This window comes from Fulmarus glacialis, unplaced genomic scaffold (genome assembly GCF_000690835.1).
Source record: "Fulmarus glacialis isolate BGI_N327 unplaced genomic scaffold, ASM69083v1 Scaffold7629, whole genome shotgun sequence".
Taxonomy (NCBI): Eukaryota; Metazoa; Chordata; class Aves; order Procellariiformes; family Procellariidae; genus Fulmarus; species Fulmarus glacialis.
The window spans coordinates 1-14,900 of NW_009233789.1; the positions used below are offsets into that span (position 1 = coordinate 1).

At 35.5% G+C, this 14,900-nt stretch overlaps 1 protein-coding gene across 1 annotated transcript in view; it reads left to right on the forward strand.

The window, feature by feature from the left end:
- Positions 1-845: 845 nt before the first annotated feature.
- The window catches only part of LOC104082339 (RAC-gamma serine/threonine-protein kinase-like), a gene marked incomplete at its 3' end in the record, with an annotated part of 32,787 nt that continues 18,732 nt past the window's right edge, over positions 846-14,900 (forward strand). The window contains exons 1-4 of the mRNA XM_009585437.1: positions 846-913; positions 2,567-2,635; positions 10,200-10,322; positions 12,358-12,486. Coding sequence (XP_009583732.1) covers positions 2,612-2,635; positions 10,200-10,322; positions 12,358-12,486 — 276 coding nt within the window. The remainder of the gene's footprint in view (positions 914-2,566; positions 2,636-10,199; positions 10,323-12,357; positions 12,487-14,900) is intronic.

A 14,900-nucleotide genomic window follows, 5' to 3' on the forward strand; every position in this document is an offset into this window, starting at 1 on the left:
GGTGGGCTTCCCGGGGCGCAAACACCCGCGGGGGCCGGGTTAGTTTCCCTCTCTCCCTTTGGCACGGGGCTCATTTTAATCCTCCCCGTTCAGGCTCACGGACAGGAGAGTGTCGCTGTCTCTCTCCGAATTGCCCCTTTCTCAAAATCTGTCCGGAAATGGGGGTTGTGTGGATGTCTCACGTCTCCTGCCGCCCAAGGACGAGGTCTGTGTCCCATGGGAAGGCGGTGGGGACACCCTCCGGTCCGAGGAGCACTGCTCGCCTGGCTGGCTAGGACAGCCCAGGGGGATGAGGAGGGGGTTTTGTATGGCTACGTTGTTTTAAAGAAAAACAAAACAAACACCAAACCACGCGGATGTTTAAAAACCGAAAAACTGGCTTTACTTAACATTAGGCTAGACGAGGTTTTATAGTTGCCTGTCAGTTTCTACCTGCGTACGTTTCTTGCAGATTAATTCAATCTCTCTGTAGATGTGTTGTTCAGATGATTCATACCAGAACTGCGAAGTTGTAATGATTACATTTTTAAACTATCAAATCCAATATTATAATTTCTTCCTTCCCTGCATTGGATATAAAGTTAAAGACTTCATTTTAAAGCAAGAAAATAAGAAAAATAAAATAAAATAAAATATGTTAAATTGCATTTTGCCAAACTTAAATTTACTCTAAAATCTTTTTTCAAAAAATGTGAATTATTTTTCATGTTTCTTTCAGGTTCGTTCATTTTCCAAAACTGTACTGTAGCTTTCTCTTTTCGGGAGTGTTGACCTTTTCCTCATAATTAATTAAATAACAATTTTATATCTAAATTCAGACCTACTTCTTCTGCTCTTTATTCCTCAGGATGAAGTGGCTCATACGCTTACAGAAAGCAGAGTATTGAAAAATACCAGACACCCTTTTTTAACAGTAAGTATTAAGAATTAGTTTTAAGTACATTAGCAAGTAATTTTCAACATGATGGGTATTCCATTATGAACATAATTTACAAACAAATTTTGAAGTCTTTCTCATGATGATCTGTAAACAAGCAGTAGCTATCTGGTGCTTATGATATCCTTTATGAGAATATGTATTTAAGAGTTCAAAAATAAAGTTTCTAATAATTTTGTAAAGTTTAACGGTGCTGAAAACAAATTTAATTGTAGAATGTAACTGTTGTGCAATTTTTGTGATTTTTTGTATATGAACACTTTTAAAATAAAAGTTACTGATTTCACACAGTGTCAAGTAATTTTTAGCAAGAAAACTTAATTAAGAATTCAATTAAATTATAAAAATAACTATTTGTTCAATGTAAGTAGCCCATCGAGCAAAAAACTCAAATCCCACTACTTCAATGTCTTTGTCTTCGTATGGTTAATATTTAATAGAAGGAAAATACTGAAAAGAAGATGAAAATTTTGAGATTCATGACAAATTACGATTAATAGTTTTAATTTTACAACTGACTTTCTTCTGTAGAAGTAATTCTGATTCCTCTCCTTTAAGAATATATTAGAAAATCTTTTCATTGATTTCAAAAGATAATTAACATGTTGTATTTTAAGGTAGGGAAAAATTATTTTCTTTTTTGTATTAAAATATCAAAGCATAACATGGAAGCTTTCCTATTTAGAAAATCATAAACAAACCCTTTAGAAAGCAGAGGATTGTATTTACATTGCTTGGACAAAATATTCTTGGAAATTCAGTCAAGAGAAATGACGTCCCCCAAAGTTTCTTAAATTAGAGTGTAAAGGTAAGCAGGAGTAGGTGTAATTCCAATCAAATCATGCAACAATGTCACTGCAGTTGTATCTTTATATCTTTCTGATATTATTAAACAAATATTTTAAGGAGACATGCAGTATTTAAGTCACACGAGTCTCCTTACGATTTTATTACGTGTAGTTCTACTGCATTTCATTTCTTTTAGGCCAAGCCTGCATCTGTAGATTTTCTTTGGTATTATTTTTCCAAGCAAAATCAAATTAGCATTGATAAGTCAAAAATTTTCGTTACGATAATAACATTTGTTACAATTTTAAAATGATACATAAATAAATATATTCATTAGGCACTCGGTGTTTTTAACATTGCATAGTATGTGAAACTAGAGAGTCCTTGCTTTGGAAATGAAAGCAGGTTGGAGGTTAAGATCCCTTTTAAGATTTTATTTGGGAGAAATTAAAAAGAATATGGTAATCTCTGCCTCCATGGGCATTGTGGAAGTGAACATCATAAAATACGGTAAGTGAGAACAGCTGGTACCATCTATGGCAATAAGAAACGCAGTAGAAAACTCTGTATTTTAGTAACTATTTAGTATTTTGTTGTAATATGCATGGCGTTTTCATCTCAATCGCCACGTGGCAGAGATGAGGGAAGACATGACAGTTTTTGTGTTAATTCACCTCAAGCTCCAGATAGGAAGTTATACTTTTAATTACTCTGAAAGTTCTCACCAAGTCAGAATTGTCTGCTTAAGAGGATAAACTTAAATTTTGTTACAGTTTAAGTGCCAGAAATTGCGTTAATACAAGATGATAATTGGTTTGGTTTTGCTGTTTTCTTTGCAAGTCCTTGAAATATTCCTTCCAGACAAAGGATCGTTTGTGTTTTGTGATGGAGTATGTTAACGGAGGAGAGGTAAGTTTAAAAAAGATGTTCTGCGCTTGTAATGGTAATGCTGTCACTAGGTTACACTTTAAAGGATATAATTTTTCTTGCCTTTTTTGCTTTCTATTATCTTTGAAGGTTTTTAAAAAAAATTTAAAATTGTTTTATTTAAAAAAAATGTAGACATGTTTTATAACTGTGCTGTCAAAAGTAGTTCCTATTCTTAAAAATTAGACTGTTGTATCTTGAAGGATTATTTCATAGTAGAGAAATAATTACAAATAGCTTGCTTATTGGTTTTTTCTTCATACATATTATAGCATCTTCTGGCATGAAACGGTCATAATCTAGTGCAAACAAGCAAAAATTGTGTTGACTAGTCTTGCTTTTGTCCTAATGTGAAATATGCACTCTCTTCTTTGCTATAGCCATTGCAAATACCTTTTACTTTTGTCCCCTTCACTTGCTGTGTACTCTGGGAATTTCAACTTAAGCACTAACCTTCCTACAGTGTCATTAGCCTTTAAGCTATTGCTGTCCTCCAGCTCTTTACTGAAGAACAGAATATCAAAAACTATACTCGCAAATGGAATTAGAGAGAATTGCAATCTAAGAAGAGGGCTTTTACCTACCTTTTAGGTGCTGTTTTCTGTTCAGACTGTATCTCGTTACAACATGAACTAGGGGGTTTTCCTTATTTTGTGTACTGTATGCTGCGTAATAACCTTAAAGGACTAAGTGTTTCCATTACCTTTTTTAATTAGAAAACTGTTTCTTCATTCAGGTGTTGTTGCAGCACGATACCATGTTTTGCATTGTCCTTTTGCTGTGTTCTCCTGCAATAAAACTGTTTTCAACTATAATCCTAATGCTGGAGCACTCCCAGAGTGCCTGCCTTGCTTTTATTGCTCTGGCGATTTCTGGGCCCAGTCTGAGGCCCATTTACATCCTAACTTGTCCATGGCTGTCCTCTACCAGCCATGGCTAAACATAGTGCTATAGGGTTCTCATACGGGAGGACAGCTTGTTTAACTCAGTATGTGTAAACCAGGTTCTGGACATCACAGGCATTGAACCGTTTTGCCTGGTTGAACTAGACACAAAAATCTCTCTCAGCAGTAATGGCATAACAGCGTTCTCTTGGACACTCAGCTGGCTTATTTGACATTGAACTTATGTCACCAATATTAAGTCAATGCTATCTACAATGAGTTTTAAAAGTGATGCCTTATAAACTAGCTAATTCTTCTTCGTTTTCTCAGTGTAAGACCTTATTGCACTTCGAAAGTATGTTTTTAACATCAGCCTATCATTTAGATACTTGTCTTTCTGAAAGATACCTTTCTGTCCTATCTGAACGCAGAGCAGAGCCCACAGAGAATGTTTTCCACTCCTCTCTTATGATTGAGGATACTCTTGACACTGTGTTTTCATCAGGCTTGTATCTTGCATTCCTCTGCATTGGGTGGTGCACCTTTGTGGCAACTGCTGCAAACACCTTGTGTCATGAGGTTTCTTGGTGGCAGCCTGCTTCTGCTTATTGGGATTTGAATGATTGCAACGTACTTTGCCAAGAGTGGGTTGCTTTTTTCCAGGTTATGATGTTCTTGTTTGTCAGTGTTGCTCATGTTCTTTGCTGATGGTTCCCTAATTCGGTGAAGCTAACCATAAATTTTTGCCACAGTGGGAAATAACGGCCTTTCAGAGTAGGCAGTTTTCTTTGGAGAAACTCTCCTGATTTGCTTATGTGCTTCTTTTTGACTAGAGATCTGGAATAGTAAGTTGGGCAAACTGTCCTTTTTAATAGGAAAATCTTTAATCTTACCAAATTTTCCTGTGAGTTTCGGACTTCAGTCACTGTCTGTTAAGAAATACAAAGGACTTCGTATTTGTAAAAATAGCCTTGTCATTAACTCAGAACTACTAAAAGTAAGTTGTACAAAGTTTAGCCACCATTTTAGCCATTTGTAAAGATATCTTCTATATGGTACACAGACTTTTTTCTTTTGCCGTTTCCCTCTACTGTTCTCTTTGTGTTGCAAGGAAGTTTCATTTCCTTACAATGGTTCCACACTGTTGAAGGTGTTGAAAACTCATCTTTTAATTATATCCTTCCAGTGGGAAATTGACTGTAGCAGTACGATGTTGCTTTTGATTCTCTCCAGAGCTGTACTACCTTCAGTGTGTTTCTGTTTAAAATTCCTTTAGATTAAAGATTTCTTTTTAGTTAAACAGTTGTGCCTGAGTCAATTGCTTGGGAATTTTCATGGATTATGTCTGTCAGGAACACATTACCCAAACAGCCCTCCGAATGAAGGAGTTCTTGAAATTTGTATCCGTATTCTTGACTCTCACCTGGGTGAAAGCAGGAAAATGCCACAATTTAGGCATCTGCCCTACTACAGTAATAAAAAGTGTAGTCAGTACTAGGAGTCTTCAGTTCCTCTTCCTATGGTTAGAAAGGAAAACAGTCAAAGAAGGGGTCACTGAATTTCATTCTGGAGGACAAGAAATTGTGTTAAAATGATTCTAAACAAGAATCTTCTATACCTGTTAAAAATCTAATCCATGTTGAATTTAATATCCCTCCAGAATAGTAGCAATTTATCTTTGCCTCACCTTGCCTATGTAACTTCAAATTAGTTAGGCTCAGTTAATAAGGGAACACGTTACAATGAAAATGTAACTGCATCAGTTTTACTGGTCTATGTGGATGCTTTTTCTACAGTGTACAAAGTATTACCGTATCGAATTCTCTTTTGACTTCCTTTTTAAAAAAAAAAAAGCCATTTTCTGTAGCTAAATATATTAAAGCAAAACGTTGGAGGATTTTTTCCAAGCAAATTGTTCAGATGGAAATATTGAATATGTTTTCCTTATACTGACAACTTTTACAGTTAATTTTCTGCTGCTTAAGGGCCCAATCTTGAAATCTTTGTTGTGGGCTGAAAGCTTAACTTTTTCTTTTTTTTAGTGTTGCTGTTGGAGTCTGTGGATGAAACGTTTAGCAGTGTCTATTGATCATAAACTGCGTTGCAGTATAGAGCTAGAAGGATACTTCTAACATTGTGATTACTTCTTGAGACCTTTGTTATACTGAAGGAATTAAAGTGGCATTAAGACATTGAAATTTTATTTTAGAAAAAAAAATTCATGTCTTAGTCGAGATGACCAAATTCCATTATCAAGACTCTGAAATGGCATATTTTATGAGTGTGTGGTAAAAAAGTACATGCAGTATTGCATGATAAACTGTGTTCTCTACTTTGGTTCAAAATATAGAATATTAATGTAAATATTTTAAAATAAGTAAAACTATCGGTACTTACAGATGAACACAGGCCTACTTTAAAGAAGAGAAAATGTACATTTTTGTACATTTTTTGCTGTCCTTGTCCTATCAACATTTTGAAAAAAATGTGTAAGGCTGTGTTGATGATTTTCTTGCTAGTATTGATTTGCCTACTCTTCCTTTTGTAACCCATATAATTTTGAGTACTATGTGATTGCAGTACGTTGGTAGTACATTACAGTGTTCTCCCAACTTCCAGGCCACACAGAATGGTGTAAACTGTGGTATAAAAAATGATATTCCAAGGATGTCTCTTTATTGTTGGGGAATACTTCTGGAGTGTATGTTTCCCATTTTTTATTTACAGTATTTTGCTTTAAAGATTGAAAAGCTTTAGGAATGAAATCTATTACATACATTACTCTGGTGCACTGGTTCAGCTGACTAATAAGTTGATTAACTTCCTTGCTTTGCACTTTCAGGATAATTCCAAATTCCGTACTTTGTAACCAACTTAATTGGTAATTATCTGTGTAATAAAATTAGACTCTAAAATTTGTTCAGATGGTTTCTCCACACCAGAATTCTGAATCTCTGTTCCGCTTGGCTTTTTTTTTTCCACAGCTCTTACTTCAGTTCATTAGGCAAGAGAGAACTAAATGGTTTGTTGTAATTGAACAAGTGCTATTACTGTCTAGAAAAAAATACAGGGGATTTACAACCTACCTAATGAAAAATAACTGAGTATTGTTGTACACTTTGTCGTTTTTATCTCAGTTCTGTCCTGTTTTGTTTTCCTAAACTCTTAAGTAAATGAGAGAATGTTCCTTACTCTAAAATTATGATAGTCCGAGATAAGGATGCTATATTTCTTTGGGTATAGAATGTGCCTAGAAGCAGTATAAAGTCTGAAACAATAAACAAATAATTAAAAATTTAAAGGCTGCTACTGCAAATGCTTTGCAAAAGAGTAAAATCAAAAGTCAAATACAAAATGTGTTTCACTGCAGACCTGAGCAAACCCAATATACAACAGCAAGAGCCAGTCATACAACTTTCAACATGCTAAATAGGTTACTAGCATGTGTAGAAGTTTAACATATCGATTGATACAAGGTTGTGTCTTTTATATATTTGGCATGGTTGGATCTGCAGTTGAATATACATAAAAACAAAAATACATAAAATACATAAAATGTTTGATCTTTGTTTTTATTTGTTAAAATTTTTCCATTAAAATTTTTTATTAGGAAAAAACCCCATGGCAACATTGTTGTTCAGTTTTTAAATAAAGACATACCAGGAAATTTATAGCTCCAATCCTCACTGTAACTATAGCACCCTCATGTATGCCATCAAAAATGTTATGTGCAAAATGGCTTTCTTTGTGCCAAAGCTATTTCTACTGCAATTCCAATGACTTTATAGCACATATTTAATAACTGTAAATCAATAAATAGTGCAAATGCTGGAAGCTTTTTCATAACCTTCCATCAGATTTCTTCTTTTCCTTCTCTGACTTAATAAATCTAATCTTCATGTTCTGACAATTGTAAATAGAGCCTGGTGGCATAATTGTTCCAAAATAGTGAACCAGCTAAATAATTAGCTGAAAATAATTCTGTAATCTCACTGAATTAGATTTTCTATTACAATTTTAAAATTTGCTTTATTATCTTTAGCATATATCTGAGTGTATGAATTAACTTTTAACATACATTTTTATATCTAAATGTACATTCTTCATTCAAAACTAGCATGTATGGTTTGATGAAAACTCTGTTAGGTGCTATAATAATATGAAGAATGCTTAGAAGAATGACTGTAATGTCATATATAATGCTAAAATAAACTGACTTGGGAACTCTCAAGTCTCTTTGGTGAACACAGAACTGTTGCTAGTTGTTTCTAGCTGGTCATTTTACTTTGAAGTTAGTATTTTGAATTAACATCAAGAATATTTTGTTGGAAATAAACTAAAGAAAAAAAATTTTTGTTATGTTAACTTGTCAGATTATCAACTCTCAGATTCCAATTGGGACACTTTTTTTTTACGGAAACTAATACATCTGTTGCTGACAAGTATCCTGAGGTTTTAGAATTTTCTAAGACTTTGCTGCTCAGGTACTGGATTAGTCTCTTTCATACAGAAAATTGCAATAATCCTTTTGCATAGGTATGAATGTAGGGCTAACTGGAGGTTATATTATAAATTTTTGGAATGTGTTTGCTATTTGTACACATTAAAAAGTGATCTGAAAGTTGGCCTTTATTTTGAATTACTTTGAGTCCATCAAAACAAATAAAACTGTTAAAAATGAGTGACATTAGCTCATTATTTATGAAAGAGACCACAAAACAGGCATCAATGCATAAATTACATAAATTTTGTATTTTGCTTTATTTGGATCAAGATGTACTTAGCGATGTTTGTTTCCTATTTAAATCTTGCAAAAATGTGTGGAAAAGACCCCACAAATTGAGAAGTATATTTATTCTTTTCCCAATTTTGTAATATATGAGGCACTTCATGAAGGCAGACAGAGTTGCTTAGTCTGTCTGGGTCTTGTGTTTCCGTTGGCAATTAAGCAGTCGTCAGTACAGAAAGCAGTTTACTGCAAGGAGGGCTGATGTCACCACCAGGGATTGGTGCTTGAACAGGGAAACGAGCAGCAGGAGCAATTGAAATACCTACAAAATAATGATCCTCCTTGTCATGCAGGTATTCCATTTTTGTATAGTGTGTCTTGAGAATTCAAAAAGAAATTGAAAGGGGAATGCAGATACAATGAACAAAAATGAAATATTCTCTTTAAATCATGCTGCAGTTTCTGTTTTTTGTGAAGTCTCTGCTTATACAAATATATGCTGCCAAAAAGCTCAGTTTAGTGGGAAGTTTGTTTAGGTTCAGAAGAAAGTAATAAACATTTTTTGAAGCACAACTGTCAGGAAAGAAGTTGACTTGACTAGTTGTTTATAGGATTGACTTTTTAATTACATTTTGAAAAGTCCACACTGAAAATAGCTGCAGTAGTTTTTACACTGTTCTGTGCTGTGTGAGCAGTGTAGATTTCCTACAGGTGTAAAGTAGGATGTGGTAATGACAGATTAAGCACATTACTGGATTTTTGGTTGGTTGGTTTGGGGTTTTTTTTTTTTGTACCTACCCTGCCATTTTGGAATTCTCATCTACTTGATATTTTTAGCAGTGAAAATAAAAAAAACATATTGTTATGGATTTCCTTGTCTATATTTAATTTATAAATGATCACATTTTCTGTATTTCTGTTTTGTTGATTGTTAGCTCTTGCGGTAAAACCAAAAACATTGTAACTTGAAGGAGTAAGGCAGGCAGCCCGTTAGGTCTTAAGCAGAGTACAGAAACATAAGTACTAATCTTTGCTTGAGGACTTTCCCAAGCTTTCTTAACACATTAAATAAAACTAGCCATTTTAGAGAGCATTTGAATTAAATAGCCAAATTCTGCTTTTTTAGGTGTTGTTCCATGTTCTGAGGGTGATGTTTTATCCAATAAGGTGCTGACAACCTTACAGAACTTCACCTTGTGGTTTTTCATTGCAGCTGGTTACTGGCAACACACAATGACTAATATTTTTCACTGAAAGACTTCCGTTGAAAAAGCATCTGCAAAGTGCTCTTGCTTATAAAATATTAAAGAAGAGACAACCCCCCCCAAGAAATGTTTACATTGTAGCAAAGAATGCACTAAATACATAGATTTGTTTTTATAAGCTCTAAGCAGTTGTTGACTTGCTTTTTCTAGCGACTGTGATATTGCTAGCAGTATGAATGTGCTGTTTTTGTAAAATACCAGTTCACCTGGTGAGTCAAAGACTATTGAAGAACTAGACTTTTTTCAGTTCAAAGGAAAGTTACTAAATTACTGAAAAAATTAAGGCAGAACCAGAATCTGGGTACTTCAGTGGTATTTCTCAGTGGCTTAAAATAAAAATCCGAGGAAGTGGTGGAGGGAGAAGTACAGAATGATGCTGCTGCATACTTTTTTTTCTTCCCCTCTGGTAACTGAAGGTTAAATGAGTAGCAAGCAGAATGCCTTAAACAAGATTGGTATATTGATTAAAACGCTGATTTAACAGCTCGCTTTCTCCCTTTGGAAACCTGGAAAAGATAAGCCAGCTGCTGTCTAAGAGTGCTGAATGTCCACTGAGAGTACACTATCTATCATCACAATATGGTGATGAGAGGTGTTTTATGTTTGTGTTAATTTCCCCCACTAAATCAGTAATTATTACAATCCTGTCCCTGCTGTTTACCCTGCAGCTGTTTTTCCATTTGTCGAGAGAGCGGGTGTTCTCAGAGGACCGCACACGCTTCTATGGTGCAGAAATTGTCTCTGCCCTGGACTATCTGCATTCTGGGAAGATTGTGTACCGTGATCTCAAGGTAAAAAAAGAAAAAAAAAAAGTAATCAAATTTTTGTTTTTGCAGAGACTATTGGGACAAACACAAAGTAATTATAAAGTTGCACTATTCAGAGTTAATGGAGAAAAAAATCTGTGTTCAGTTTAAAGTTCTGTGTGTGCTGAAGGAAGCTGTTTGATACAGTAGTCTATAGACGGGTACATTACTTGACTTTAACTTGGTTAAAAAAAAGAAACTGCATACCTTAGTAATAACACTTGAAGGAGATTTAAACTTCTGATCCTTTTTTTTTTTCCCCATTACTTATAACTTAACTTGGACTTCAACATGAATCTCAAATACAATTCTCAGTGTCCCCAAAGAAGGGAAATGGGGAATTGGGAGAATGTGACTGCCTTTTGTTTATCTCACCAAAGAGTTATGTTCTTGTATGATTGGAAAACATTTAAAACAATTCAGAATACTTCAATAGGAAAAGAATTTCAGCCTTGATTTAAAAATTACTTTGTCTTTTGTATCTTGGGAAAGATTCATAATGCTGGAATGTAGTTTGTTGTAGATTTGTCTGCTTATACAGTTGTGTATCCTCTGTTGCCTGAAGCTCCAGGTACTCTGTGACACAGTATGACCATGTTCTATGGAAAAAACCTCTGCTTGCAACAGCAACATTTTCTAACTTATGTGGGAGGAACCTCTAAATTCTATGACAAGACTATTTTATTTCTGTGACAAGCCTTTAATTTCTCGTACAGGAAACTGTGCTTTCCTATTATACATGTGCACTAGTGGGGTTCATTCATGGACTCCTTTGTACAGGAACCGAGGAGAAAGAGGCAATGGTAGGCAAGTTCTGCTCAGGGAGGCAGACAGAAAACAAAATACTGGCTTACCTGTTTGTAGCAGAATCTGTTGTAATAACATGAAATGCTGTGACATCTTGGAAAAATATGGAATTGTCTGGTCAAGGAATGATAGGTCATGATTTTTTATTTAAATTCTAAATAATAAGGAAAGAGGAATTTGACGTCATTAATCTTCTATTGCTAGTGTCATCTACTTTGCATCTTCTTTGTATGATAATGTTAGACTCAACAGGAAATACATACCTTCGAGTTGTATTTCAGGCTTTATGCAGACTTAGGAAGGCAGGGCTATGATTGTTCTTTGTTGGTATTTTCACTACGCACCTTATAATTGGGAAAAAAAAAACCTTTTTGTGTTGAGAAAAGTTGTTCAGAAGTATGTTTTACTTGTTTTTAGTTCTATCTGTATTTAAAGTATTGCTAATAAAAAGCTTTTGCGAAAGTGGTGTTAGCCGTGCTTTTGAGATAGTCCACGGTAAATATTGCAGTAGTTTTTATTCCTGTTCATTAAATACTTCATAACAGGCTATATTCTGTTTTCACATTTCAAAACAAGAATCGTGTATTTAAAAAGCAATGCAAAAAGCAAAGCAATGCATGCAGAGGTACAGATAACACAATTCAAGAACAGTGTTCTTTGCAAGTATACAAGGAGGAATTTACCTCAGGGTTTTGTTTTTATCAGTAGCCTCTCTACCCCCACTTTTGTCTGTTATTGAAAAGGTTGTGGAAGATGCAGATATTTTAAGGATTTACGGATATATACTGTTTCATGACAGTATAGTAAGTAAAATGCATCTTGATAAATGTAGGTCATGTTACAGCAAAAGAAACCTTACCAAATGACAGCGATGGTTGTAAACTTGAATTACTTGATTATATCTTGAGAATATTTAGAAAATTATTTTGCTTGTGTTCTGTGGAAGATGCACCAAACTTGTAAAACTTCAGAATGAAAGGTCACGTTTTGATTGACCTGGGATTTATTGTAAACTGTATTAAAGTGTTAAATAATTTTATAACACTGTTAAATGCTGTACTATAATAGATGCTGTCATTTTTTTTTTTAAATTACAAACAAATCACATTCTATTGTAAGCAATAACTCTGTATCTTTTTTACAAAATTAATACAACGCATCTGTCTGTCCTGTTAAGAAATACTAAGGGAGCATTTTTTTCCCCAACACACAGTTAGAAAATCTCATGTTGGATAAAGATGGACACATAAAAATTACAGATTTTGGACTTTGCAAAGAAGGAATCACAGACGCAGCAACTATGAAAACATTCTGTGGTACTCCAGAATACCTGGCACCTGAGGTATGATTTAGATTATATTCTTGTAATACAGTATAAAATATTTCTTTTTCATTTAATTTTAGACTGTGATGTTTGTATGCTGAAAACTGTTCATGGTAGTAAAGAACTGACAGTCTGCCTAATTAATACTATGCAGTTGTTATTCAGAATTGTATGTGCTACTATTCTTTGTGGTGATTGTATGTATATTGATGCTGTGCTGCTTAGTGTTTAAAAAGGCCTCTAACGTGCATTTTCCTTCTCATGTTTGCCTTCCTCTGTTAAAGTTTTTATCTTCCAATGATTTCTTCAAAAATAATCTGCCATCTGTCTTTCACTTGGAACATATGATCCTGCTTAACTGAGCTGTATAACTAGCGTTTATATAGCCTCAGTGGAGGCGAGGGGGAATAGGAAGGTACTGAGTTTGCTGGGTTTTATCTGAACTCCCCAGTTGCAGGGAGGGGGAGTTGAAATTCTAGATATTTCTGCTAAAAACAGTTGAGTGTGTCAACCTCAGAACTGGTTGAAGTGGGCACCAAAACTTAGCTGTCTCCTAGTATGCAAGCAGAAATGGCATCCCAGAGTATGGGATCTTTACCATTAGCTAGCACTCAGAGTGCCAAACATCACACTTCTCAAGGATTGATAAAAAGATGGACACGAGGACATTGTTTTGGTTCTCTTCGCAGCTCTAGTTTGGCCACTTGAGAATCTGTTGTGGAAAGCTCAAGTCACCCGAATGATCTGCTCCAGCATTAGTGCTGACAGCTCTGCCACTGATGCCTACTAAAAAAAACGCAAGGGAAGCACTCTCAAAATTGTGTTTTTGTCCTGTCTGGCTTCAGTCAACAGTACTGATTGTGGTGCTCGGAAATGTCGTTCTGCCTCTCCCCGGCGTTGCCAAACGCTACTCCAGTATTGACATGAAAGACAGCATTATTTTTTTACTTAATGCCAAGGATTCTGTGGATGCTGAATTAGCCCTTATTTCCATTCTTGTCAGCATTCAAGATTGCTAATTGACATAGTACACACCTGATACTGAGACAACTTTCTAATCAACTTAAAGGGCTTTACAAGGCCCTTCAGTCCTACCATTTGTTTTAAGAAGGATTCTTCAAGGGATTCCCCACCTCTTGCAGCAGCTCAGCACCACCAGACAGTCTCTGTTATGTATCGTCTTTGAAGAAGAATGTGCCTTAGTTTGAAGGGAGGAGGTGAGGAGGCACTGATTCAGCATAGCTCTTTACCCTCTTAATTTCGGGGGTATTGAATCCTGAGTAGCAGCAACAAGCCTGGAGCCTATTTCAACAGCAAGTTTAGATTGCCTTTCATTTTTTATTCTGAACCTTACAATTAAGGGATGTCAAGGAAACTCGTATGCATCACCTTCTGGATACCGCTGGCTGGAAATGAAGATTTTAGGTTTGCAAGTTTGAGAGTTTCTAAATCTCTTAAAGCAAATTTAAAGTCTCCAATTTGCACTCAGGGAGGAAATTGAAACTGCTAATACTTGGTTATAAGTTAATATGGTATGTAGAGTTAATGAAACCATTTTGGATCATAGCAAGATCTTTTGATACATTCTTTTTCTCCAACTATAAAGGAAACATCACTATTCTTAGGAGCCACTAACTTTCTTTTCATCCATCTGGTTCCATCTTTCTTGATTCTTTCAGCAGCGAAGAGAAATCTGAGCAGTCATGCTCTCACACTGCATGTTTGAAGTACCTAAATAATTTTCGTTGGTTAAGTGTGTTCGTTTCAGCTGTTTGGTGAGTCACCAGCTGCTCTAGCTATGAAGACAAACTCACTGATACCTGGTCTCCTTTGCAGAATCCCATCCCGTAGTTTCCAAGGGAGACTTGGATGCAGATTGTTGCTATCCTGTTTGGCAGTTTCTGACATCTTCTTTGTGTTTAGTGCAGGGACACTCAGCAGTTACCTACATTTAAGGATTCCAGAACTGTTCTTAGCCTGCTTTGAATCTTTTATGGCTACTTAGAAGAAGTTGCAGATCCACCTGTTTGGCTTGGTACAGTGGCCACTTTCCTTGTGTTCCACACTCAGAATCTGTTCCAGCAACAAGAAGAACGCAAGGGATGATACTGTCATCACTGGCATAGACTACAGATGTCATTGCCAGCTCTTATCCCTTCATTGTCTTCTCTTACGCAGTCTTAAAAACATTCTCAAAGAGTGCAAATATCCCGTTCAGTTGCTTTCATCTGCTTCTCCGTCTCTCACTTTTGGAAACATGTTATCTCTCTTCCATTGAACTTGGTAAGGGATCATTCTGGGTTTTAGACACTTACCACAAGTTACTTGATCCAGTTTGCCTTTCTGTTCTCTAGCAGTCCCACTCCTCTCCTCCGTCTCCCATTATGAGTATTTTTGGAGACCCACCCTGTACAAATCTGTCTTGAAGAAAA